The sequence below is a fragment of the Pungitius pungitius genome, chromosome 15 (genome assembly GCF_949316345.1).
Source record: "Pungitius pungitius chromosome 15, fPunPun2.1, whole genome shotgun sequence".
Lineage (NCBI taxonomy): Eukaryota > Metazoa > Chordata > Actinopteri > Perciformes > Gasterosteidae > Pungitius > Pungitius pungitius.
In genome coordinates, this window is record NC_084914.1 from 13,822,398 (window position 1) to 13,849,192 (window position 26,795).

Genomic DNA, 26,795 nt, shown 5'->3' on the forward strand with positions numbered 1-26,795 from the left:
TTTGTGTGAAATTGCAGTAATAGGCTTTTGAAGCCCTCAATTATGGCCAAAAATGTTTTTGTGACAATAAATTCTTCATCCTTGTGTCTGAGTGGATGTTTGTTCCAAATGTGGAGCCAAGTGAGAAGCATTGAAGCGAGAGGTTTCACTCGATCAACGGTGATCAGCGGTTTGTTGATCACGTCGGACAAGATCACACTGCTCTCACCTGGCTTGCAGACTTCAGCCAGCAGTCTGTACGGAATGCCGTCCGGCCGGTCTGAAGGATCACGCTCACTGACGTCAATGAGCAAACACTGGTTCCAGTCTCCCAGCTGCTCAGCCACACAGTCCACTGTCACCACCTGCTGAGCGCCTGGCTGCAAGCTCCCACTGCAGGGCGACACGGAGAAAACCCCCACCGTGAGGCGATTCTGGAGAGAAAATTAGACGAGAATACCGTTGTGCAAATTAAAATGTAGGTATTACACACAGTGGACAAAGAACTCTCCTGGTATTTTAATATGGATTTTAAGGGCAGGTTGCTATGTTTTGAATTTGGTTATTTTTCTTTCTATTAAAGGGTGTGTTGTTGTATTTTGCCAGCCTCATGCTTCTCAGCCTCGTTGGCACTGGCAGTCTCACCTGTGTCATAGCCATGTCCTTCAGGTTGGACTCACGTCTTACTTTGCTACTGGCACCAGCAGATCTCTCTGAATGGGTCTCTGGAGGCATCTTCCTAGCAGGTCCCCTGAGACCAGTGCCCAGAGATACAAATATTCATTTAGGTTGAACATCTTTAAGCAAAGTGAGTTTTCAGAAGAAATATCACTGTTATAACTTCTTCAGCTTGACATCACTTCAAGTAGCAGTTGAGACCTTGATTGTGATTTATGCACAAGTAGGTTTATTCTTTTTCAGATTTAAATCTTCAATGTATCCATTGACATGAGAGACATGTTATTGAACACAATCCCATTAGTTTGTATTGCAGGGCATTGTTTTTGCCGATACCGTTTACTATGAAGCTACCTCCATCACGCTATATACGGTAACTTTTGTTCACAGGATTCAGGAACATTTTAATATGGAATTTTGTGACTTGTGGCAGCAAAGATGGTTCAACATGTGCAACTTCAAAACTTGTGTTTTAGCATTTTCTAATTTTTTAATGACTGAATTTTTTAATGAATGAGTATCATCCCTTGTGCTTAAGTATATGTGTGTGTTCTGTTCTCCTACCCTGCCTTCCCCGGTGGCGCAGGGTTAGGGGTCATGCGGCTGATGATGAAACGTGTCTCAAAGTCTCCATTGTTCTGGATGGTGAAGCTCTGGCTTTTCTTGAAGCCATAGACCAGTGGGCCAAAGTTGAGGTCACAGGCAGGTATGATCTTGTACCTGATCAGCAATTCATCAATTGTCAAAAAAAGATACACAGATTCACAATCTGAATTGGAATAGATTGTACTACTGTTCCTTAAATACTAATGCATATTACAGAAAAGAGATAGTATGAATCAAGTCTTTACCTGGAGAAGACAGACTTGACTGAAACCTCAATTGCTATAGTGGCTATGAGTTCTCCACCATTCCCAATGCTGGGGTCAATCACCTGCGAGAGAAGAAACCCACATTTTGACTTGAGTGTGCCATAAAATGAACAAATAATGAATACATAGCTGAACCTCCACTGCAAGCATTAAGGCCGTTGTAGGGTTCTGACCTGGCAGCACAGGACAGGTTGCTCTCTAATGAGGATTTCTCTGTTGGGTCTGCATAGTATTTGCACCGCTGTGGGCTTCTCGTGGGGCATTAGAGTCCCACTCTGGGGAGACACCGTGAAAATGGCCTCCAGGTTTGGCTGGCTTGGGTCGGTTCGCTGCAATGTGAACCTTTTGCAAAGAGAAGAATGCAAGTGAAACAACTTTGTTTTTTTCTCTGTAGTTCACTTGCAGTAAGGTGAAACCCAAACTAAAAAATTGAAAGTAAAGAAGTAGAATTTCAAACTCACTTATAGGCTATTTCATATTTCCCTAGGTTCTTCATCCTGAGAGACAGTTTGGCCTCTTCAAAGACTTTAATGGTTCCAAAGTTCACACAGCCATCTGCCACATGAACATCATTCAACTATCAGTGAATCCCGGTAGTAAACACTGACACCTCACAGATTTTGGATTAAAATATCAGTCTGAAATAAATGTGCCACAATAAATTAGGAACCTTATGACGAAGGACATGTTTGTAAATTTGACCAGTTCTTACTTGGTGTGATCTCCAAATCAATGACATAGGCTTCAGCTGTGACCTGTATTTTTTCTTTTTGCACGATGCCTAGAATCATCCCCACATCAGATACCTGAACCAAAACACACAGTACATGCTGTATACTGTACATACAAAGTGGTATGTGAAATATCCAGTTTGACACCTATTTCTGAAACTCCATCTGCATAGATTCTGTATGCTACATGTATTATTCATTTCTGCATGTGTACTTGGTATAGTTTTACTTCACCTCCAGATATAAGATCTTCTTAACGTGGAGTGGCCTCTTGGCCCTGAAGTGTAAGCTCAGTTGGTAAGAGGAGTTGGGTAAAACAATGCCCTGATCCTGTGGCACACTGAACTCATCACCTAAATCCTCCACGCCCCGCAGTCTCCAAGACACCGGCAGAGGTGTCTTGTTATGCAGCGTCACTCTGCTGCTCTCCCGCCTACAGAAGAGGAAGGAAGAAGGTAAGACCGAATCACGTATACAATGGAATTTAAAAGGTAATTGCTGTTGACACTGCAATTGATCCACAGTATTATGACTTCACCGCACTGCTTTTTTTCAGAGGGGGCTCACTTTGCGTTTGAGGAAAATCACTTGTCAGGCTATTGAAGAAGAAATGCTCTAGAATTTATTTTCTCTGAAATGGTATTCTACAGTATGTTTTTGGTACCTATTCAGCAATGTCCTTTGAAAGTGACAATGGTTTCTTTCCAGCTCCAACTCCGGCCGAACGCCCCGGCAGGAAAGTTTGACGTTGACAAGCTCTGGATTGTCCTTGACATGGCACACAATGCTGTCCGTCATTTGTCCCAGTTTTGTTGGGTACGCCCACACTGTCAACTCCTAGCAGGACAGATATTTACATTTACTAATGCATGTTGTAATATTATAAGCATCCAAATAATGGACTATAAATATATTCAAAATGTTGTATTTCCCATGACGATGTTAGATGTGTATGATACCTGTTTCTGGTCGGGTTTGAGGGTCATAGTCGGGGGGTCCAGCAGGTACGTGGTGGCCTGGCTATCATGCTGGAAATAGAACTGGACCTCAGCCTCCAGGCTTGAAATGTTATGAATCACTAGTCGCTCTGTGTTGTCTGGATGTCTCCTTTCTTTGTATCTACACAAACAAACACGAGTGTATGAATTTAAATGCAAAGACTGATACTTACACACTCTGCCATTCCCAGCTATTGCTCTGCCTCTCACCTGTCTCTGGTCTCGCCACTAAGCAATGGTCCAAACTCAAAGTATCCAGGTTTGATCACGTATGTATTCTGGAGCCCGTCTTCCATTTGTGGGACCTTCTTACTATAGGCAAAGAGAGTCCTGGGAAAAGCATATACCGTAAATCCTCAAATTAAGACCGGGATTCAATTAGAGGCCAGTCTTCAGATAGTAGCCGGGGGCGTGGTCGATACGGACAAATAAAGGCCGGACCCCAAATACAGGCCGGGGGTAAAAAAAGAAAAAAAAGTAAAAGTAATATTTCATAAATACATGTTCTCCTTATGTTTAATGTTATTGGCTAATTTCATGGACTGTTGGCAATAAAAAAAGACATTTTACCACGTAGGCCTACTAGGCAAATTTGTTATTGTTTCAAGGCGGGACAGCCATGCGCCGCTGGTAGGGATGCGCTGGCGCTCCGGCAGCGGGGGGGAGGAGAACCGCACGCAAGTAGCCCAGGATGAGGAGAACAACGAGGAGGAGCTGCTTAATAATGAACTTGTTGTTCTTGATGATGAGGATGGGGAAGAGGATGTTGAGGGGGACGCCGAATAGCTGTACAAATGTTGCCTCATTACTGGTGAGCTTCGGATGTAGACCTAAATATTATGTTTAGATGTAGACCTATTTTGCAAGGTCCATTTAGTTCGAAGTTTGTTTGCTCCATTTGACCGTAGCTTAATGGCTATGCCCATTTCCGATGTTGCTGATGAATTTGGTAGTTGCGTAATATGACAGGCCTAGTCTAGGTCCTGGCCATTTGGTTTAATTTTGGTTGTCTCCTGTTCGTTCTGTGATTGCTGTCCTTTCACAGGACCAGATGTTTATTGTTACGTTGACACTGCAAATGCTATACGCGATAAACTTTTTTTTTGGCCGAGTGAAATTTTTGACTTGCTTGATTGGAAAATATCTGCAATTAAGGATGTATCTTAAGACTGACATGCACTATGGTTTATTACTGATTCATTTCTAAATGGTTAGTGAGAAAGTTGATTAGCTATAGGTCTACCGGTTTCATTCTACCGGTAGCCTATCGGTAAATGGTTGCAGGAAGTGCTGAACGCATATGCAATGAATGATATTAGCCTACTGTAATTATGCCCATTATTTTATTTAAATAATACAGAAGATACCGGTAAGTAAGAAATAAAGGCCTGCCCCTAATACAAGCCTGCCCCAAATTCAGGCCGGTGCGCTGTGCAGCCTATGTAAATAAAAGCCCTGGCCACTATTTGAGGATTTACGGTACAGTAACTTTAGAGTTCAACTAAAATCCCATTTAGTAAAACCTTCATAAAGGTAAACGCAAATTGTTAAAAGGTTCTGTGCACTCCTGCAGCTTCTTCCCTATGAGGACGGGTCCACGTCCCTACGATATACGTCTGATATATATATATATATATCTATATCTGTTTTGATGTATATGAGAATGCTGAATAAAACGTTTACATCATGAGAAATGACATTTATTTGAACGTGTGTAATGTTTGCTGGTTATAGGAGGACCTACCCCACAAAAGCAGCATTATAATCTTTTCTCATTATCTCAAGTCAAATGCGTTCAATTTGAATCCTTGTGAATTTTTGAAGCTAACAAACTTAAACATTTTTCTCAGAATTTTGTTTGATCATTTAATGATCAGAGGGAAAAGTGTGACAGGAAAAATCAACATTTTTAGAGTCTCATGAATAGTACTAGGATTTGATATTATTTTGTTTGTTACTTTATATGCTTTATCTGATACCGGAACTCAATTCTTACAGCAGGATGCTGCAGCTCTCTTTGAGGGTTGAAACGTATTGCTAGCACAGTTTCAAAATCCTGACTCCAACCTCTGCTTTCACCCATAAATGGGATCACAAGAGGCCACCTCACAGTTGGACTCCTTTCAAAGGTTGTCTCTGTTTCTTCCTCTGCTATCTTACTGTGTAGCAGGGGTGTGTTTCTGTTAATTAGACAACTCAACTGCTTCAGTTGTTGTCAGACTGCCTGCACTCTGCACAACTGTTGTACCTTATTTGCAAAGAATAAAGTTTTAAAAGTCAATTCTGTTCTCTCATATGTTTTCATCTCAGCATTTTATGCACTCACACTAAATAGCTAATTTTTTCCACCACGTTTATTTAAGTACTAGACCTGGACCTTGAGTCTGAAATAAAGAGTTGATTGATTGTTAAACAATGTTGACTGACATGTAGTCTTTGCAGATGGAGGGATAGGTGCCAATTCCTCTGCAGGGGAGCTGGTAGCATCTCCGAGTCCCCAAAAGCTCAAAGTTGAAGGTCTGCTCAAACGTCCCTGGGAATTCTGAGTAGAACCAGATCCTCAGAACCACCTCACCATTAGCTGGTACAACCCAGCGAAATGTTGTCAGACTGCACAAAAACACACACACAAACTTAGTACAAACAACAACAACATAGAACAGAATAAAACACTATTGTGGTGTCTGTGTGGGTTTTTCCTTGCCTCTGGCTACGTTTCAGCTTTATGTTGTCTTTGTGTTGGTCCTGTTCAGCGCAGTCAGGTGTGGAGGAGAGGGGTAACCGAGGGGAGGAAGACCGGTCAGAGCCCTTTGCCTTTGTCTTGTCTGAACTTTGTCTCTTGCTCTTCTGACTCTCTCTGATCTTTTTATCCTTGTTTTTTGTCAAGCTGGCCTTGATGCGACCTTCAAAACCTGCCCCTTCCTTTAGTGTGCACACAAACACCAGTTTCAATCTTAAATGCTGACCTAGGTTTTTGCAGTTATTTTCCAGTACTATTAAATCTCCAAACCACGAACACATTTTCTGAAACGACTCACACAATTTTGTAGTGTTAAAGCATATATTGACGTTTAAACTATACCATCACCTTTACAACTGATGCGCGCATATCTTCCACCCAATCTTTATTCTCCTCGTCCTGTTCGTCCAGCCCAAAGGGAACCAGGAAGGTGAAACAGCTACAGGTGAGTTGAACGTTTGATTGCTCCCTGTTTTCAGGAAAAGGAACCACAGAGAACGTTGTGGGTGGCGGAACGGGTGGGCCGCTGGGTCCCAAACCCAAATCATCCAACACCTACCCCGATCACAGGAGAGAAGGAAACATATTATTCACTGGTGACAAACTGATACAAAAAGAAAGAAATGATCGACAACATTTATGGAAGAAGTACAGAGTAATTCATGATTACTACAAAAACAGAAAAGAGAAAAGTCAGCTATACCTCGGCCAGTGGAGGCAGTGTGCTGCCTTTTAGCAGCTCCGCAGCACTCGGATAGTCTTTCCCTGTTACGTTCAGGGCAACGTGAGGGATAATGTCCTGTGGAAGCACCACGTCCGCTGCAGCTGGCACTGACATCTGACTAGGCAACGGCGACAAGCCGTGTTTCTTGTTCTTCTTGCCAACAGCCGTCTGTGCACACAGGCCATGATGTATCCAATTGATGTGTTGGTTTCTCGTACCGCATTACTGCAATTTAACTACTTTGACCGGGAACAAATATGGGGAGGGATAACAATGTCTAAAACAGGATTATTCTACAGGAGTAATGCTGCGTTACTGGAAAACCATGTTGCAATGTTGTGAACATGCGACAGGTCAGAATGCATCTCTCTGTCCATCCCATTAATGTGTGTAAACCGCTGTATGTTATCCTGTGGGAGTCTGGTGTCACAGTGAAGGGATGGCTCTGCGCTGTTGCAGACTTACCAAGAATAAGTGTTCTGCTCCCTGCGGATGCTACAAGGATTTCAAGAACTGATCAGAATGGTTAAAAGAAGAGTTTTCCAATGTTATTTCAAATGTAACACGCTTGATGAACGGCAGCCGTTTAGGAGAGAGTAAAGAAGAATACCATCTTTGTCGTAATTTTACAGGCAGTCTTAACTTAATTAGAGAAAACTTCATTTAGAGAATGCATGACTGACGGTCATCCACCTAACCTGTTTCTCTGTTGGGGCATCCTCAGGCACTGGAGGAGCCTCGTCACCAGGCAACGGGACCAGCAACAAGCCCCGGGCTCGGTCCCAGTGCTGCAAGATGTGATCCACCTGTTGCTGGGTCTGCTCATACACAGCGAACTGACACTGCAGCTCATCCACAATGGACTGGATTGGCTGGATAGTCCAAACATCAAGGGTAATACAAAGTGGTCATCAGCATTGAACAGCTATTGATTTTTTCATGGTGTGGGATAAGCATTGTTACATGCGAAAGTGAATGCAATTCATATTTTATGATATCAATTATAGGTTGTAAGCATCTTACTCGAGATGTTGTCATAGGACACTGAATGGTTGTTTATATTTCTAGTATTCAGAGCAATGTTTGATAGTAAGAACAATTTTAGCTTTTAAGAGCTGCAAGAGTGCAAATACAAAGGGAAAGAAGTCTACTTTTTGAGTAATACAAAATGCATTTGGCTCCATTTTTGCTGGAATTTTTGTGTCCTTATCCGAAAAAAGAATTTGACATGACGATGGAGTGACTTGCTGTGCGGGGGTGTCATGGCCTTCGCTTCTTAATGAACTCACCATCTCTCCCTCCAGATTGTCTGCAGGCACAGAAGATTCTGCTTGTAATCGCTTGGCTTCTTTGCTCCGATGCGCTGTATTAGCAAAGCGGGATTGATAATAGCACATACACAATAATCTTGGGCTATATGTAGTACATTTTTACATTATGAATGACATTAATTCCTTAGCCTAATGTGTGAGTTTGCATTTATTTATATATTTCTTCAAGACCTGAAACACTTTAAGAACCTTATGGATCAAAAATATAATAAAATTATGAGTTGTGTAAGTAAGTAAATTGTGAGTGCAACCCTCAACCATCATGGTAAAACAAGTGTGTATGGTCTTTTGTATATGCTGAAGGTTTCTGCATCCTGCACTGAATCATGTAGAGATTCCTTACATCTGCTGGCACCTTTGTTTAATGGAAGCTGCTCTCTTTCAACCACTCGTATTTTTTTGGAGTTGTTAGAGCCAGACGTCGGCACAACATTGACTGCAGCTGTTGTCTGGAAAAAAAAGAAATCAAATCTATTTTGAAATCAGTGATGCATGTGTGAACGTGGTGCTCCTTCCCAGCACCAGATAGGCGATTCTTCACCAATAGCTCTTTCCTTTTCTTCAACACCCTTTCTACTCTTAGCCTCTTCATCTCTGCAGATTCTATACTCTTGAGACCCATCATACATCAAGTCAGTTCTGATTGCAACGTCTGGGATCTAATTTCTCTAATTGTTTCTGTAGATGGGCCCATAGAAAGATTCTTCTTAAAGTTTTGACTCACTATCACACTCACACTTCTACAGCTGCCTTGGCTGTTAGATTGTGACTCCTGGTTCTCAGTCCAACAGTATCCAATAATATAACGTACTGTACTCTATGAACAATGATTGACAGTTTCATATACACTTGTAACACTTGAGGCTTCTTAACTCCTACAAGTACAATATAGTACTCAATATAGTATGGCCTAAATCTCTAGAGAAAGTTCCATAAAATATTATTTTCCCTGGACTTCTGTCATTTGTTAGCGTCAGCAGATAAAGTAGTTTTGGTTATAAAAGGATTCACAGCTGGTCTATGATGTGCTACAGTACTCATTAATCTGTATGTCCCCTTATTTTCCAGTTGTGGTGCTCTGTAGTTCATAATGTACCTACATAATGTAATATTTGAAAGTCAACAGTTAATTATAAAATACCTACGAAATAATTCCACGTTATTCCCTCGTTCCATGTTTTGTTGCCTCTCAAATACAGTACAAGCATCAGTACCTACTGTAGGGGTATGCAGTGGTAACGTAAATTGGAAAGTTATGCTATGTGTTGTAGGACATCAGTAATATAACAGTATATACACAGACCTGCTTCCTCTCCAGTGTGCTCTTCTCCTTCGACACTTCTTTAAGAGTCATTTTTCCTCCCTTTTTTTTGTTCTTCAATTCTTCTTCCTTCAGCATCTCCTCCTGAAGCCTCTTTTCTTCCTGCCCGAGCTCCCTTTCAAAGAGGCGCACATGCATTCACACGTTTTTATGGTTGTGTAATTTTGGTTCGAAATATTAACAATAATTGGATGAAAGCAGAGTCAACTAATTTGGTTAACTTTTGTGAACAAAAACAAAATAAATCATCTTTAGAGGAGATTTTAATTAAATGCAGTAATGCACTCAACATTAGACATATATCTGTACTCTCCTGTATACTCTTAATGTATAGTTTATTTCTACATATCTGTACTGTGTTGTTTCTCGGCTCATCTTTATTTGTCAGTTTCATTTTTTTCCTTCTGCATTATGGTTGCATTTATAGTCATTTTCAATCTGATGATGTTCAGTTAAGAGAGAGTGATGAATCTGACAAGATACATTGACACTAGCGTATCTAAGAAAAATAAATTCTGCTGTCTGTACTTCTCTGTTAGTCGCTGATCAATATGCTCCTTTTTCTCCTCGGGCAGAGCGTCGTACTCCTCATCATCCAGCTCCTGCAACCACGGCTCCTCCATTTCAGCTTTCTCTTTCTCCAGAGCCTCTGAAGTACACAAGCAGACAGTTATATTTCTTAACCATAAACCCGACTGATTAGACATAAATATACACTAAATAAAGATTTGTAACCTTTGTATAATAATGCGTCATCAAGTGCATTTCTCTTACCCTTGGCTTCTCTCTGTGCTTCCTCTCGTGCCTTCAGGGCGTCGTACGAGTCACTCAGGTTGACTACAAAGATGCGTTTGCGGTTATCAAGGGCCTTGAGAATGATTTGCAGCACGCTTGCTGCTGATTGAGCATACACAGACTCCAGGCCGTCAATCACGATGCCGCGGTGACAGTCGCTTAACTAACGCCATGACAACAACAAGACGACAAACAAAAGAAGACACAAGTGAGACTAAGTGTGAAAAGTGTCACACATAATACATATCTGTTATATATTTTTGATTCATCAAAGACTGAACTGAATAACCACAAGAAGAAAACTGTGGGTAATCTAACTGAAATCTTTCTGCCAGGATGTCAACCAAAAGCTGTTCAGGCAACAGATTACTGTTCACATCTCCTCCCTGAGGAGAAACCACACTCAAGCTGGTTTATTATAGTCAACTATTATTTTCTTATTTCAATTATACACAGATATTAAAGAGAAATTTGCTTTACAAAGATGAAGATGTATCAAGTAGGTTCATACCCTCAAATTAGTAGAGGAATTTTTCAATTTACAAACATGGACTTCAATGCTTTGACAGCAGCAGCAGATGAGCAGAGGAGAAGAAAATATACCAGGCAACGGGTAAAGTGTGTGTTCTCGGTCCCCCGAGGAGCCTTGGAGCCATTTCCGCTGAAGCCGTCCTCAATGGGTTTTGAAGGAACTTCCAAAGTACCACGTGAAGCTGGAGCTGAATGTGGAGCTGGTTCTGATGCTTCTGGATGTGTTTCTGGTTCATATTCTGTGGACTGAGCTGAAAGCAGATACAGTATTAATATTTTCTTTTGTCTACATTTACCAATGTTGCTCATTAGAATGTTCTTCTACAGTTGTGTCCTGTCTGTTTTCTTCTTACCAGCCTCCTGAGGCTTCTTCCCAGCATTAGCGGCGGCAGCACAGTCGTAGGGTTGTCTCGCAGTCTGGCTGATAGGTGAAGTTCCATTGACGAGCACCTCGGTAACCACGGCATCAACACTCAGGCTTGCCCCTCCGTAGTGACGGGCCAGAGCTGCCACACAGCTGCCATTATCTAAAGTGGGGAAGACACACCAAAAATTTCACAAATTCATACTCATCAATCCTACATTTCTGGGTATACAGCATATAAACTGGGAGGCAAGTTAGGAACACATATTTTTGGTGACTCTTTTGGATCTAGTCACATATTTTATGTTAATAACAGATAAACCAGAGAGGTATTGCAGGTGAAAAAAAGATGGATGTTAATTAATTCAATATTTTAGATTGATATATGAGGTTCTCCAAATGAGATGACAAAATTAAGCTTGATTTAAAATGCATAGCCAACTTTTTATTGATCAATTAGTCAATCAATTGCTTCACCTGTCAGTGGCGCTCCATACACAATAATAGCAATGCCTCTGCGGTTGCGTGCAGCCAGACCCTCAGGCGACAGATCCACACGCATGTGGCGAGCTATTGCTCTGGAGACGGGGGTCATCTCGAGCTGCCCCAGTGCCTGGGAATTTCCCACTACGGTCATCTCCGAAACCACTGAAAGAACGAGTGTTACTTAGACACGCAGGGCCTGTGGAAACAACAGTGAATGTTCAAATGTTGTACTTACGTAATTCAGCTGGTTTCAAACTTAAAGAATGCATTTCTTCCACTTTGCTGTCTCTTTCCTCGTATGTGTCAACCATCACAGCTTCATCTTCATCCAGGCCTTGTTTCAGTCCTGCTGTACACAGGTAGTTTGGATAAAAACAGGGAACCGACATTATATGCAGACACCTTTGAGTACATGATTTCAGTTCTTAAGGATCATGTGTGCCCTAAGCTACCATCGTCTTTCAGCTGGGAGCAGTGCTCCTGGTAGTACTCGAGCAGTTCCTGGGGAAGACTTTCTCCAGGGGCTCTGGGGGGCAGCAGTAATATGCGGTTCTCGTCATAACCCTTAACAAGACGCAGGATCTACACGGGAGGAAGAAATGGGAAAGAGAAGGAAACCGGAACAGAGAGAAAACATAATATGGAACAGTTAGAAGAAAATGAAATGTTGTGGACCAGTTAAGGAACAAGATAAAAGAAAACACATCTCCAGGGCAAAGAGTGGTTGGAAAGATCTGGAAGAAACATGTGACTTCCTGTGGTGTAATGCATTGTGCAGGGTTACCTTTTCTTCTTCGAGATACTGTGTGTCTAATTCCAGGGAGTAGAACTCAACAGGGAAAGGGCAGGGGTTTCTGACGGTGACGTTGACCTCGACGTCAGTGTTGAGAGGCAGGCATGGCCCGAGCTCCAGCACAGACGGGCAGAACTCGAGATGTGGCTTCTCCGCCCGCCCCTGGGCTGTAATGAACAGCTGCTGGCTGCTCTCAGCCACGCGGACATGTAGCTGCCTGTTGTAGGAACTCTGTAGAGACACGTGCGGTAGGTCATCAATCCATGTAAAGCTAAAGTTGCTCTGCTATATGTCATGCCAATCTCTAAAATCAATGAAGCACTTTACCCCCTCAGCAGGGGTGAACTTTATCTGGACATTGACCCGTTCACCAGGAGACAGCATGCCAGAACTGGGAATCATCTTGAACACCACAGCAGGCGGTTGTTGTATCTGCAAGTCCTTTTGATGCTGAGAGCAAGAAAACCAAATAGTCAGGTTTGTATGTATAAACAAAAACTTTTTTCCCAAAGCAGTTGGTGCCTTAAGAAAATAAGAGATGGAAAAGTTAAATGAGATGTCCAAAAAATGACAGATCTGATACCTTTTTGATAGGCTTTCCCTTCTCAGCTATACTCCAGAAGCACTGCACAGACTTGTGATTAAACAGCTGTATTGTCCTCATCTGATGGGGAACAACAACATGAGGGCATTCTTGTGTCAATTTGGCTACAACAGACATTAGTCAAATCAATGTCGGAGACTAGAAAAGGATCTAAACTTCCAACACTGTACCCTCATTCAATCATAGAATCTAACAAGCAACCTCAGCAGGGCTACACAAAGGTATCTCTTGTAACACTGTATTACCTGACACATGCCACATTGCACAGTGTCGAACTGCAGGGTATCAGTTGAAACAGTGACGGCCGGCTCAGTCACCAAAGCACACAGCCGCACCTGGACCGTCGGGCCGCCTACGACCTGTAGATCCAAGTAGAGACAACGCGGACACAATGCTACTGCTCAACAAGGCAGACAACGAGCCAGTTATGTCAAAGTTTCACCCTGAATCATGGTTACCTGTATTGGCATGACAACAATTGTATCCCCCATCTTCAGGTCAGCTGTTTGTGGGTCAAATTTGACCGTAAAAGTCTGCGTCTCTCCACAAGGCAGGTTTTTTACTCTTTTAAAGTCTGTACTGAATCCTTTGAAGATGCAACACAACAGTATTATTCATTTCAAACATGTAGAATATTGAGAGCCCATAGAAAAGTGATTTATATCAAAAGAGTATCGCCCCATTGATCATGCAGCCCTCCAAACCCATCAATTCTATTTCATTCACATTAATTAATTCATATCCATCTTGTATCACTTTAGGATTATTCACTCATCTTACATGATTTTAAAAAAAATAATAAATCTGTAAACTTGTCTCTCTGGATACAAGAGAGGGTTATTTTGTGTAATGTAAACTGGTTAGCTTGGACCCATCCAGTGTTAAATAAAACCCGCCAACAGTATTTCTAAAGCATTATTAAACATGGAATGCCATTAATTATTAAATATACACACTAAACTACTATTCCTATGAACTGAATGAAAAATAAATAGATGAGGAAATCTGAATATCAATTCGATTAAATATTTAAATGAGTCACTATAGTTCAAATCTAGTTGTTAGATCTAAACAAGAATTATCTAGCTGGCTGACTCTGTCTCTCTCCCTACAGACCGCTGAGACAATAGACATACATTTTGAAGCAGACCTAAGTCCCGGGGCGGATTGACGTGTTTTCTCTCTAGTTTCCTGTGTAATTTCTGTGTGTCCTTGAGCTCATTCAGTGCTGCTTTTCTGTCTATAGTTTGTGAATGATGATACCTGTTCCAGCTAGAGGTTTGACATTGGCTTTGAAGGACACAGCCACTGTACCAGTGTTTGTCACGTTTACACTGTGACTGTGGGGAATGGCTGGAATGACATAACCAAAATCCAAAACATACTCTGGAAGCAGGAACCTAGGGCAGAGGAAAGAAGTACTGAGACATGAATACGATGCTAACAAGCAACATCCATGTAAAAGGTTTGTTAACTTGGAAATACTACTACTCATACTAAAGCGATGTGATTATTGGATTCAATAGTTCAGGTTGTCAAGATGATAACATGTTAAACAAGGGACTATTGAGTGGATTCACGCCATGACATCCAGTACATTGATTTACCACAGAACAAAAACAGACCGTTGTTATTCATTAACCCAAAATCTTTGATTACCCCAACACAGTTCTTCTTTCAGACCAGTGAGTGGGCCATCTGTTCAACTAAAGTATGTATGTGTGTGTGTGTGTGTGTGTGCAAACATACTGGCTAAGTTTGTGCCACTTCATGAAGGAACTTTGCGATTCTCGGAGCTCAAGCAGACTGTCAGTCACAGCGAGGGCATTCTGTTTGACCATCATCCTCTCAATCTCCATGTGAAGCAGCTCTTTATACTAGAGGCAGCAGGCATAAGAGAGAAGGAAGAGGGATAGCCGTTAAACACATGAAGGGAGGGTCACATAAGCGCCAAACAGCACAGTCTCACAATAATTCAAGGTATCTCCACGTCAAAGTGAATCACATGCCCCATGTTTAGATCTCTTAATACAAGCAAATGCTATGATGGCAATAAAAAGTGTCTCATTATTTGTCAAGATTCACTTGAAGGAAGATATCATTACTTTTTTACTCTGCCTACTCGTAACTCCAGTGCCAATACTACTTCAGCTTAAACACTGCGTGGGAGTCTTACACAGATTTAATATGCAATGTTTAAGATGTAATTAACTGCGCTATACTCCCTAAGGCCGGTTACACATAAACCCTGTGACAACAATACACCTTCAATGAGATGAAGGGTCGGCTTCTACTCATTGTCGTCCTGTTGTCCACAAAGAGGAGGGATTTCGTCCTGCTTTAGAAAAGAAACTCTTTCTCGCTTTCACTCTTCAACATGAATACCTAGAGCCGGAGATGGTAGCTGGAGATTTTAAAAGGCTCTTCTTCAAGGCAGCAGGGAATAAGGACTAGTGCTTTCTTTAATCTGAGGTATTTTATTTAACCAAAACAAATTAATTTGGATGTACTTTGAATTGCTGTTCTCCCTTGACGCATCACAATTGAATAGTAATCCATATTTATTATCATTCTTAATGTCCACCTTTAAATTCAGACTTAGAAATGCATTCATTGTCTAAATATAATAATGGATTGAATTTGTCCTCCTCGTCTCTTATTTCCACACCATCTGACTAACATTGAAGAAGTCTCTGTCTGTATGTATTGCATATTGACTTCACACTGTACTGTCAAGTGTTACCTCTTGAGACGGAAGGGACATAATGTATCGATAGGAGAATTTCTTTTCTTACTGTTACAAAATGGCATCCTGGGAACCGTTTGTTGTTAGTGGGATAGTTTGTGATCCTGTGGCGCTTACTATCCATTATCACACTCAACACAATCCAAGAGAGCACAATGTTGAGTGTGTTTGGATGAGGAATTTCCAAGAAAGAAAAGCTGTGCCAGGCAGAGCAATAGATAGTCACTGAGGGCAGTGTAGAGGACAGGGTGTAGATGAGGTGGTAATGTCGCCAATTGGTAAGTCCTTATCTGTCCTATCCTTAAAGACCCCCTTATTCTGCCTGTACTAAACAAAGCGTTGTATAGTCTTATAGTCTCATCTACAGTACAGTCGGCTTAATAGAAACCTACATAGCACATGAAATCAATGTTTAAAAAAGAATCTTGGTCACAAACTGTGAGGTGGTGTTTGGCCTCGGCTGTCTGTCTTTCATCAGATGCCATTCCATTCATGAGCTCCACTCCCTCCACAGCTCTTCTGGCCTGCAGCACCAAATCACTGTAAGACTCCTCTGCTGCAAGGGAATTACATTTAAAGAGTTACATTTGTGCCAGTATTTGCTGCCAAATGGAACCGTCTATTGACCAAAAGATTTAGGCTCAAAGATTGCTAGAACAACCAGAATTACCGGCACGCGGTCTAAGAATGTCATTACTTCATAATTCATCCTATTCAACAGTATTAGTTAGAAATTCATATCTATTCTTAAGTTATGGGCAAAAATGTGTTTTGTGAGGCCACAGTGACCTTTAACCACATAATTCTATTGGCTTTACATACTAGGTGCTTATTTTATTTAAAAGAAACAATAAACTATGACACCACATAATTACCACTTCTCCGTTACTGCTGATTATTGATTACTGTCCCAATGCAGGGGGAACATTACCTTCTATTGACATTACCCCATAATTGCAGTTGGGCATTTTGGGTTACGGGTGTGCATACAATTACAAGGGGGGTATACGATTTTATGGCTAATATAGTAACATAATAGTAGATGAAAAACATATTTCATTAGCTTGTTGAATGAGGATATGGTCATGTCTCTATGTAGGAGAAAATGTCAAAACATACGCAGGTTTTGTGGCAAGTTAAGGGTGATCCTTGGGAACACTCCCTCTCCAGTCAGCGTGAGGACCTGCGGCAGTAGGAAAGCCACCTGCAGCTGAAGCTGCCTCTCAAACACCTCTGGGGTGCCTGGGAGGTAGACCACACGCAGACATCGCTCCGCACCGGGATCAATGTAACCCTGGCACACAGAGAAGGAACTAGGTTAAAAAACAACAACAACCGTACGCATGATAGATTACCCTCCCACATCCAAAAGAGTGCAAAGATGACCTCACCGTAGCGGGGATGACCATGGGCCGGCCTGGTATGACATGTCTTTCTACATGTTGCTCATCCTCCAGGGCCTTCCTCAACCCCCCTGCCTCCTCTTCTGCCTCTTCATCCTTCTTTTGAAGATGTGTGATGCTGAAGTTAAAGCCTATCTTGCCAGTATTGGTTAGTGTCACCTCAGCTTCACTTTCTTGATCAAACGGCTGGATAGAAAAGAGACAAGAGGCAATATTGCTTTGTATATGGATAGTGACTTTATAGTGAATTGGTTTTGTGGCTGTCTCCACCCAGTCTCTCTTTGGTGCAGTGGATGTTCAGTAGCGATGATACATCACAGTAATAGTTTCATGAGGGGTCACCATCATGAGGGGTGATTCAAAAACATTTCCATTTCCACAAAGCAACACAGGGAGAAACAGAGGGAGAGACACCGAGAAAGAAAAAATAAGAAAAAGAATTGTGCTGAACAGACAAGAAGCTCAAGAATTGTTCTGAGTGGGGGTGCAAAAGACCATTGTGTGAAAAACTATACAGTGACATTCACCCTGAACATTACATATGATGTCTTTGACACAGACTGAAACATACCTTCTTGATTGGTATGGCTTGTTGGGTTAACATTCTGAGGAGATTTAAGTCTGAGTAAAGGAGCTGTGCTTACATACCTGCAGACCAAAGTCAATATGCGTGGAGTCCAGGCTGTAGCTGATTAAAGATGTCTCTCCTCGGAGTCGGATCTCATATGTCGGCCCCTCTTCTACACGGCACTGTGCTACCACCTTGCTGCTGACATTCTCGTGGCCGTAGAAGCAGAAAATGACCTGTTGCTGCTCCCCAGGTTGCAAATGACCGAATATCGGCAAGATATCAAACACCTAGAGGCACAGAAAGAAAAATACAGAAGAATTCTCATTGATTCTGCTGTTATTGTTATTGTGCGTTCACATTTAAGAGATGTTTTGGTGAATGGGTTTTCTCTTCTCGTCTCTTAGTACTCGACCGTCTGTCTGTCTCTACATCATTGCATGTCGAGTTTGTTGCTTTTCGGCCTCCTTCCTGGCTGCTGGTCCACTCAATTCACACAACTGCCTGCAGCCGGCTCATCCCTCCTCCCGGTCTACACACCTCCCATCAAAGCCCCCCACCAACATCTTCTCCACCTCGTTGTTCACTCATTGCCAGATTGTTCTTCCCCTATTTCCGGCCTAACTAATGGTGTTTTTTTTTCTTCATCGGGTTTTTTTCTCTCACATTATTACGTCTCAAGTCTGCGTTTCATCTCACACTTGGATCAATGTTTACTTCTTGCCAGCTAATATCATCCACATGCAACATGTAAGAGAAATAAGGACACTATTGGCATATTAAGGTTTACATTAGTGAAATTGTCTACACAGTAGACAAGAAGGGGATTTGATTGTTCAAAGACAAATCAAGAGATTCATCAACAGTGAAAATCATTAGTTGTTGTGGCTCCAAATGACATAAACACTCTCATAAACAGTCTCATGAATACATTATGAATAAGGAAACATCAATGAAGGCTTCTCTGAATGTTTCAGCATTCAATTACATCAATAGATCAAAAACAAGGAAGATATTATGCACGCTGAGAACAAACTGAGGTTTATAGTGCAAAAAGGTGTGCGTGTGAGTTCATTTGCATGTTTTCTTTCTCCATAGCATCACAGCATACAGACAGACTGACCTTCCCACCTGCAGCAGGCACTCTCCATACAATAACAAATTGTTGTTCACAAGCGAGCATTTGCTTACCTCTTGGGCACCCAGAGGGTCCCGTGAGCTGATCCGTTCATCTGCACCAGGCCCTAGTGGATCCGTAAAGGCCAGAGAAGGCATTCTGGGCGAACTCCATCCTCCTTCTTCTTCTTCGGTCCCATCTTTTGGATTTGTTTGCTCCCCCTCTACCTCCACTATCTCTGTCTCTCTATGATGAGAAAAATTCAGAACAGTTCCACTCATCTCCCGTGCAAATGAGCTATTTCAATACGTTTGCCATTTAGTTTGTGCAAGAAGTGTTTCTGGACTTATTCCCAGTAGTTCAGAGTGATTATGTACATTTATCCTTGAGATCCGTTTCATCCATTCATCCGTTTGTTTATTTTCTACATGTTAGTTACATGTCCTCTTTATTATTCATTAGCTTTTGCATCGTTGTAGTCTCATCTTGTTACCTACAACAAAGAATGTTGTTGTCCTTGTAATTCCTGTGTGAAATGGCAATACAGTTGAACATCATCTAATCTACTTGAGTCAAAACAAGATTCAACCAAAATAACTCTCTGGTGAGAACATTGAGGTGCTCAAATAAAATTCCATTCTTCAGAAAAAAAGATATAGGTATGTTTCAGTGTTTGTATAATACTTACATTCCAATTAAAAAACGGGAAATTCAAGGTAGTTTTTGACTGTAGAGAAATAGACAAATTGTTTTGTGAATGTGATTTGAAGATCCCGAAGGAGATTTTAAAGGGCTTTCATTTTGAACCCTACTTCGTGATATCCTGATTCTCTCTCAAAGAGGTGGTGTGCAAGGGAGAAAGAGAGACTTTTGGGAGCGATTGTTGCAGAGTGATTAGCGAGCCGACCAATGAGACGGATTGTTAAGAGAGGTCATAATCCAAGACGGAGAGGGTGAAGCAAAGAGAAGGGTGATACGAAGGCATCTGGCTCAGTCAACATATCCAGGTGCGCCGGCGGGGCCTGCCCATCAGAGCTGGCTGATGTGCTAGCTGACATTTACAACCTGTTACCAGCACTGGCTCATGTGCCCACCTGCTTCGATTCCACCACCAACGTGACCCTCCCAAAGAAAAACACTGTGACCTGCCTGAATGACTATCGTCCCGTTGCACTCACCCCACGTGTGATGTGATTGTGAGGGTATAGTCAGGACCCACATCAAAAAGATGATCCCAGGAACCGCAGACCTGCTGCAGGTCCAATGACAATGCAGCGAACAACGTCATCCACACAACCCTCACAGGGTAAGGACTCCTGTACAAGATTTCTCTTCATAGACCTCACCTCAGCTTTCAATACAGTCGTTCCACCAAAACTCCTCACTTTGCATCTAACACCTGCAACTGGGTGCTGAACTTCCTATAAAGGAGAGAAGAAAGAGCTGTCACAATAATAATCTCTCCCTAAAATCAGACAAGACCAAGGAGATGATTATCGACCCAAGGAGGGAGAAGGTGCAGCACACACCACTGTACATTGGTGAGACCGAGTTGGAAAGGGTGAAAACCTTTGAATTACTTGGAACATCAGCGAGGACCTCACCTGGTCTCACACCACACTCCAGATCGCTAAGAAGGCCCAGCAGAGCCTGTACTCCCTACGAAAGCAGAGGAAATTTGGCATGCCAACCGAAATTCTCGGCAAATTTTACGGTCAAGAGCGTCCTTACCACATCAATCACAGTGTGGTAAGGACACTGCACTGAACAAGACAGGAAAGCACTCCAGCGTGTGATAGAAACAGCACAGTTCATCTCAGGAGCAGCCTTCCCCTCTCTACAGGACATTTACTCTACGAGGGTCACCAGGAGAGCTGAAAACATCATTGTACCGTGCGGATCTGTACAGCTCTGGACAAAGGCACTCGATACCAGGGTGGTAGTTGCAATATTTTATTGTTTAATTATTTGATCTCCTCGCTAGCTCGCTCGGTCGGTCTCCTCGCTCGCCCCCGCCTCACTGTTCAAATAGGGGAGAGCACACACACACAATTATCCCCAGCTGGTTGTTATTGTTTTCACCTGGCACCGTTCCCCGAGCCACTCCCCCTCTCTCCCCCCTGCAGCCGAGCTGAAACCACGCCCGCCACCACACTCATTAAGGACAGAACACACACCCCAGCACAGCCCTCACTCCTGTCATCAGACAGACGCTACAGAATACAGAACAAAGACACTAAAAGTTTGTAGCCTCAGACCACCACACCGTTAATAATGTAGTTTTTGTTGCTTTTGTTTATCTTGAGGGAAACGTCAGGTAATTTGGACATGCAGGTGTCTACATGTGGTGTCAGCGAGGTGGCCTTTGATTATGTGTGGTGCCTGTAACCAACAATTGGAATGCTAGGAACTTGACATTGGTAATTGTATGCGCAACAAGGGTTAAAATGACTAAAAGACACACAGCGCACTGGACAGTGAATTCTGTTTATGTTGCAGAACAGGCGTTCGAACATGTTCCTTCAGTTTGCCCTGATGGCTTTGACACAGGGTCTCTAACATTGATAACAGCACCACACACACACACACACACACACACACACATTCTGATCTATGACTGACTGCTGCTGTGACTTAATGTCATATTTGCAACAAAGCATGGTACAGTTAGCTGTACACATGACAATACATATTTTGAAACTTGAATAGAGATTTTGTAGCGATCAGAAGCACAGGCAGAGGAGACATTGGAGCGAGAGGAGATCAATTAGGAAGAAGAAAAAAAAGATCTAGTTGGTTCGAGGCCACGAACAGAGAGACTGTCACATTTTGAGGAAGAGGAGTCAGAGCAAAAGCTCGAGAGGCACAGTGTAACGTTGACTACACAATCAGTAGATTTGTCTTTTGCAGACATTTTTGCGATATGGAAGGGATTTTGCTCTTTACCCTAAAACTTGTTCCTTCGGTATATTACAGTTTTTGAACATTGCTTTGATCGGTAAAAAAAAGGTGTCACTGAAACTATGTGCTTGACTTATTTCTACAACCCAATGAAATTAGCATGTAGCACACTGTTAAATAGACTCAAGGTATTGTGGCGTCACGAGAGGCTGGGTCCTGGAGGGACGCTACAACCCCAGAAGATGGCTGTGTCCTGGGACAGCTATGGCCCCACCTGCTGGTGGACTCGGGAACCCCACCCCTCCAGCACGCCTGAGACTGATGAACACCTAATTGGGCAGCTACTTCCGTTTTCGCTTTCGTGTTGCGTTGCGGCGTTCGTGTTGTGTTGTGGCATTTGCGGTTGTGATGTGGCTTTTGTATTTTCGTGTTGCGGCGTTCGTGTTGTGTTGTGGCATTTGCGGTTGTGATGTGCCTTTTGTATTTTGTGTTGTGGCGTTCGTGTTGCGTTGTGGCATTTGCGGTTGTGTTGTTGCTTTTGTATTTGTCTGAACCTTCTCGGCCACCGTACCTAATGAACTGAAGGGTTTTTAAGAGACAGGAAGAGGAAGAGGGAGTGGAGTGGGGAAGGAGGCTGACAGAAACAAGCAGCAGACTGGGCGCCGGACCAAGGACCCGAACACAAAAATACCCGGGGGAAATAGCCCGGATGCGATGCTACACGCCGCGCAAGAGCTAGTAAGACTGAAGAAGGGTGTTTTCCTGCCGGAAAGGAACCAGTATTTTAGTTTTACCTCAAGGAGAGGGTCTACCTAAGTTTGACACTGAGAACGTTAATTTCTGTTAGAACCCCCCGAACAGCAACAAAAACATTATTTTCAGTAAACCTGGTGCTAGCATTCCTTGAACTGTTCCGCCGAGAGCGGTGTGCCCTCCTGTGACGTCACAGTATGAATGTTAACCGATAACTGTGTGTGTACTTTCAATGTGTAAACGGACCTGATGGCCCTGTGTTCCCAGTCACCCAGGAAGACCCAGTGGTAGGACGCGGGCAGCAGAGAGCAGTTGGTGATGGCGATCGCCCTGCGAGCCCCCGTAAGGTTGAGCACGCAGCCAAAGTCCACCGTGGTGTCGGAGAAGTGAAGGTTGGGGAAGTGGACCTCAGCGTACAGCTCCACCTTGTGTCGCTCTGGGTGTCCCTGGTAGTGTATCTCGAGGACCTAAGAAATATATATATATATATGTTTAGATACTCATTCAAGCAAAGGCGGTGATCACATTCAATCTACATTGCATGATTATTGTTTGAGCTTCTCCAGAGCTTAAAAGGGAAATGCTAAAAACTAAATGAACCACTAAATGTACTCACTTTGCAACACTGGGCTTGTGACCTCTTTGATAAAGCATTTATACCCATTATCAAAGCCTATCGCCTCGGGTTATTTGATTTGGAGGTAAAAATACTGTGTTTATTAAAGAGAAAAGCCCCATATGAAAAAACAGTGGTTTATATTATTTCTTAAATACTGAGTCCAAAAACTCTGTGGTATCTGTGCTGGTATATGCTCTTCTATGAAGGTCATAATGTGACCTGGATGAAAAAACAAAGCAATACAACAGGAATTTGTTACCTCTTCCACGACTCGTGACACCCGATCCTGACAGTAAGTTGGGTCAAAGCACACCCACAGCTCAGCCTGCTGCCCATCACCTATAGTCATGGACTGGGAAAAGATAAATCTTGCCTTAGTTAAACAATGTAAAAAAATAGTCCTAATAATATCCTAGTTATTTTCACATAGAACACACGATTGGCAGATGACAGAAGATTCAAACGAGGCGCTCGTGCCAGGCCAAAAGTCTGTGTGCCACTAAAATCAATAGGTTTCTCCTCTTGGAGCATGAAATGAAAAAGTTAACAAAAAGAAAGATACGTGTACCTTAGTGGTAGCCGGGCTATGGGCTCCCGAGGCCTCACACAAAGAGAAGGGCTCAACCAGAGAGAGCTCAACGGAAAGAGACAGAGACAACACATTCTCCAAGACGAGCTTCTCGTATAGCGGCATTAGACCCTCTCCTGGGACCTGTGAGACATATTAAAAAAGGGTACATTAAAAAAACATTAAATAACTAATCAATATACTAATAAAATTGTTTTGAACGGTTTCCTGGAGAGATTATCTTTTGACCAACCTTCTCCAGGTGGAATTTCAGCTGCCTGGAGGAAATGCTGAGCATGGGAGCCACAAAGCGACAGGTAAGATCTACGCACATGATGAGCTCTCTACAGCCCTGTCGACCCACAAAGCCATGGCACACCAGGCGCTCCTGAACACACTTGGTGAAGACAAGAAAATAGCAACTGTACATATAATATCAGAGAAAAACACTGTGAGCCTGCGAGCCAACTGTCTCACCTTGGGGGAGTCTGAAGATCCTGTCAGCACCATGTCGACTGAGCCGCCTGGAGCGAGCTCCACACGAGAAGGGCTGAGGCTGAACACAGGCCTCTCTTTGCCAGAGGAGGGCAAAGGCTTACCGATAAAGCCTTTCTTCTTGCTCGGAGCACGGATGGGGGGCAGGGCGGTCCGGCTGCCTTTTGGAGATTTTGTGGAGGACAGAAAGCTGTCAGGCCGCCAGTACAACCGGTGCGTTCGCTTACCCTGGTTTGTCAGCTTGAAGGGGTACTGGCATGAGGCATGGCTTGTGGGACAATCAGAAGACAGCAAGGAAGTGAGGCATCCTGTCAGCACTACATTTTCAGTTGTAAATTCACCGTATCAATATCATTGAGTTCATTCTACCTTAAATATGTGCCTAGATCAAGGTTGGGCGCAAAAGGTCTGTCACTGACAATTGTGGTGCCAGTGCCGGTGGCGGACAGAAGCACAGTGTGCACGTGGCTGTTCTGGATAGATACTTCCATCCTGGCCCGGAAGAGAAGTGTGTCCTTCAGGTGAGCCACTACTTTCAGCTCCAGCTGGCTCTCGGGTGGCACTTCCCCCTCACTGGGCTCGACCCGGCCAAACGTCCCTCCGTGGCTCTGAGGAAACTGAGACACAATCACAGTTTCTTTACGGCGTGTACGCGGTGAGCTGAAGCCTCTGCTCTGAGCGAATGTGAGGGATGAAAATATCTTCCCAGAGTGAGGGGCAATGCCTTCTAACCATGCTGCACACGCCACAGTGGCCTGTGCCACACAAGGACGGGAAAAGATAGATGTGTAAAAATCCATAGCTACATAATCGTGTCTCATTACATCTATTTGAATGTATGTCGTAAGTGTTTTCTAACTATTTTTAATAGCGGTGGTATGCATGCTCAGAGGTGTGTCTGTGCTGCGATGTTTGTACCATGCAAGCACTGAAGTAAGCTGGAATAGGAGACTGGTTTGACAGGCGCAGGGATCTGGTGATGTCCGTTAGAACCGGGACGGCACCAAAGTCCAGCTGTTTGCTGTGAACATGAACTATTGGTCCCTGTCCAATACATGACAGGACCACCTCCTAGAACAGAACAGAACCAAACACAGGCGGATCAGAGAACAGAATTAACCGAGCAATTCACGGAAAGACACTCACAATTACACCCCCATAGGGCAGAAACAGTGATTCACACTCCAAAGCGCACAAACTTCCAAGGACCTGGGGTGGCTGGACGCTGCCAAACACAGCGATGCGTAGAGTGTGCTGCTGCCTTCCAACGGCCTTGGCAAGCAGAAACACAGGAAACTCCTCTGAACTATGAGGGCGAATCATTCCGGTGGGAGTGGAACTGCCAAAGAGCAGTGACGGACTCTCCTCGTATTCCTGAAAAGGTGAATTTACTTTTTTAATGCATGCATACTGACATCAACATCTATTGTTTATCGGAAGCAGAAAGACATTTTTCCACGTTGCAGTTGTCTAAGTCATGATCAGATCATTTATTTTGACAAAATACAATCTAAATTCCATTTAGTCTTAATCTGCAGTGAATATTACCTTAAATTGTGTTTATCAAAGCAATAGTAATAGTAAGGAAATGTCCACTTGCTTTCTTGAGAGTTGAGGGAGAAGATCGACACAACTCTCATGTTAGTGGGTTAAACATGAGGCTGGAGCCAGGAGACAGCTAAGTATACTGCTCCCAGTTGAGAAATATATATATATATATATATACAAATACTTATATAATAAATAATTTTGAAAAATTAATGGATTTTTGTCTTGTTGCTTTTCTCGATGACTGTATGCTCAAGGACCTCTTGAAACTAATTTATTGATTCTATTATACTGGGATGAAGGGCTAAACTCCTCTCAACTGTCTGGTAGGGCCCCAAGTAATCAACAACTGCTTCATGTCTGCCGCAAATTTTGCCTTTGTTGTGGATATAAAATGGACATCCATAGAAATCTCATTTTGAACGAAAGCAACTGTAGCAAGAATAGCCGGGTGTGCTTTAGAACACTAGCAATTTATCTTGCCATAATTATTCCTCGTGTTCCTACTCCCATTAAGAAGAACCCTTCCCAATACACCGTCAATGTTTAGGATTTTGCCCTTGTTTTATCATGTGGACACTGTTGAATGTTACTGCTTCTAAAGGACAATAAAGATTCAATGTGATTTGTTTGGAATTTGTTTTCTTTGATGAGACATTGTCTTGAATATACATGCGTCCTCAGGACAGGAGTACCCTTCCAGCAGAATGAACTATTTATTGCAATGATCCACTCAACCTGGTCAAGCACTCCATAGCAGGCAGGTAGAGGGCCGGTGTTAGTCAGCTGCACTTTCTGTTCGTATCGGTGATCGAGAAAACACCTCTGAAAGTTCAACACCGGGGTCTCCACCACAATAGCAGGAACAACACACCTATCAACAGGGAGAGATACACAGGGAGAGAGTAAGAGATGGAGCAATCTGTGTCTTATTCATAACTGTAGTTCATTCATAACAGTATTTGCATTATTGAAAGAAGAGCAATTCCGTCGCCTCAACGGAAAAAAAGTCACTATGCACAGCTCTCAGAGAAGGGCGATGTTTTATGATGTGTTTCTAAATTCATATGTATATATATATATATATATATTATAATGCCTTACATTGCATTTGCATCATAAAATATCCC

The 26,795-nt window shown here is 42.8% G+C and overlaps 1 protein-coding gene across 1 annotated transcript in view; it reads right to left on the reverse strand.

Moving 5' to 3' along the window:
* Positions 1-26,795, reverse strand: part of hydin (HYDIN axonemal central pair apparatus protein) — a 54,166-nt gene that overhangs the window by 14,027 nt on the left and 13,344 nt on the right. The window contains exons 15-63 of the mRNA XM_062557872.1: positions 26,404-26,539; positions 25,327-25,491; positions 25,036-25,188; positions 24,487-24,734; positions 24,100-24,385; positions 23,876-24,019; positions 23,623-23,766; positions 23,314-23,406; positions 22,682-22,902; positions 18,856-19,027; positions 17,745-17,954; positions 17,085-17,282; positions 16,813-16,987; positions 16,131-16,249; positions 14,697-14,824; positions 14,211-14,347; positions 13,406-13,533; positions 13,193-13,306; positions 12,927-13,007; positions 12,671-12,793; positions 12,335-12,574; positions 12,003-12,132; positions 11,786-11,899; positions 11,542-11,712; positions 11,054-11,227; positions 10,773-10,951; positions 10,473-10,555; positions 10,149-10,327; positions 9,903-10,023; positions 9,357-9,489; positions 8,315-8,502; positions 8,012-8,135; positions 7,421-7,594; positions 7,188-7,217; positions 6,702-6,890; positions 6,347-6,553; positions 5,963-6,180; positions 5,686-5,868; positions 3,469-3,588; positions 3,220-3,379; positions 2,925-3,097; positions 2,495-2,693; positions 2,242-2,335; positions 1,991-2,084; positions 1,703-1,871; positions 1,509-1,591; positions 1,222-1,377; positions 625-730; positions 209-413 (exon numbers count right to left, since the gene is read on the reverse strand). Of these exons, the coding sequence (XP_062413856.1) occupies positions 209-413; positions 625-730; positions 1,222-1,377; positions 1,509-1,591; positions 1,703-1,871; positions 1,991-2,084; positions 2,242-2,335; positions 2,495-2,693; positions 2,925-3,097; positions 3,220-3,379; positions 3,469-3,588; positions 5,686-5,868; positions 5,963-6,180; positions 6,347-6,553; positions 6,702-6,890; positions 7,188-7,217; positions 7,421-7,594; positions 8,012-8,135; positions 8,315-8,502; positions 9,357-9,489; positions 9,903-10,023; positions 10,149-10,327; positions 10,473-10,555; positions 10,773-10,951; positions 11,054-11,227; positions 11,542-11,712; positions 11,786-11,899; positions 12,003-12,132; positions 12,335-12,574; positions 12,671-12,793; positions 12,927-13,007; positions 13,193-13,306; positions 13,406-13,533; positions 14,211-14,347; positions 14,697-14,824; positions 16,131-16,249; positions 16,813-16,987; positions 17,085-17,282; positions 17,745-17,954; positions 18,856-19,027; positions 22,682-22,902; positions 23,314-23,406; positions 23,623-23,766; positions 23,876-24,019; positions 24,100-24,385; positions 24,487-24,734; positions 25,036-25,188; positions 25,327-25,491; positions 26,404-26,539 (7,571 nt within the window). The remainder of the gene's footprint in view (positions 1-208; positions 414-624; positions 731-1,221; positions 1,378-1,508; positions 1,592-1,702; positions 1,872-1,990; positions 2,085-2,241; positions 2,336-2,494; positions 2,694-2,924; positions 3,098-3,219; positions 3,380-3,468; positions 3,589-5,685; positions 5,869-5,962; positions 6,181-6,346; positions 6,554-6,701; positions 6,891-7,187; positions 7,218-7,420; positions 7,595-8,011; positions 8,136-8,314; positions 8,503-9,356; positions 9,490-9,902; positions 10,024-10,148; positions 10,328-10,472; positions 10,556-10,772; positions 10,952-11,053; positions 11,228-11,541; positions 11,713-11,785; positions 11,900-12,002; positions 12,133-12,334; positions 12,575-12,670; positions 12,794-12,926; positions 13,008-13,192; positions 13,307-13,405; positions 13,534-14,210; positions 14,348-14,696; positions 14,825-16,130; positions 16,250-16,812; positions 16,988-17,084; positions 17,283-17,744; positions 17,955-18,855; positions 19,028-22,681; positions 22,903-23,313; positions 23,407-23,622; positions 23,767-23,875; positions 24,020-24,099; positions 24,386-24,486; positions 24,735-25,035; positions 25,189-25,326; positions 25,492-26,403; positions 26,540-26,795) is intronic.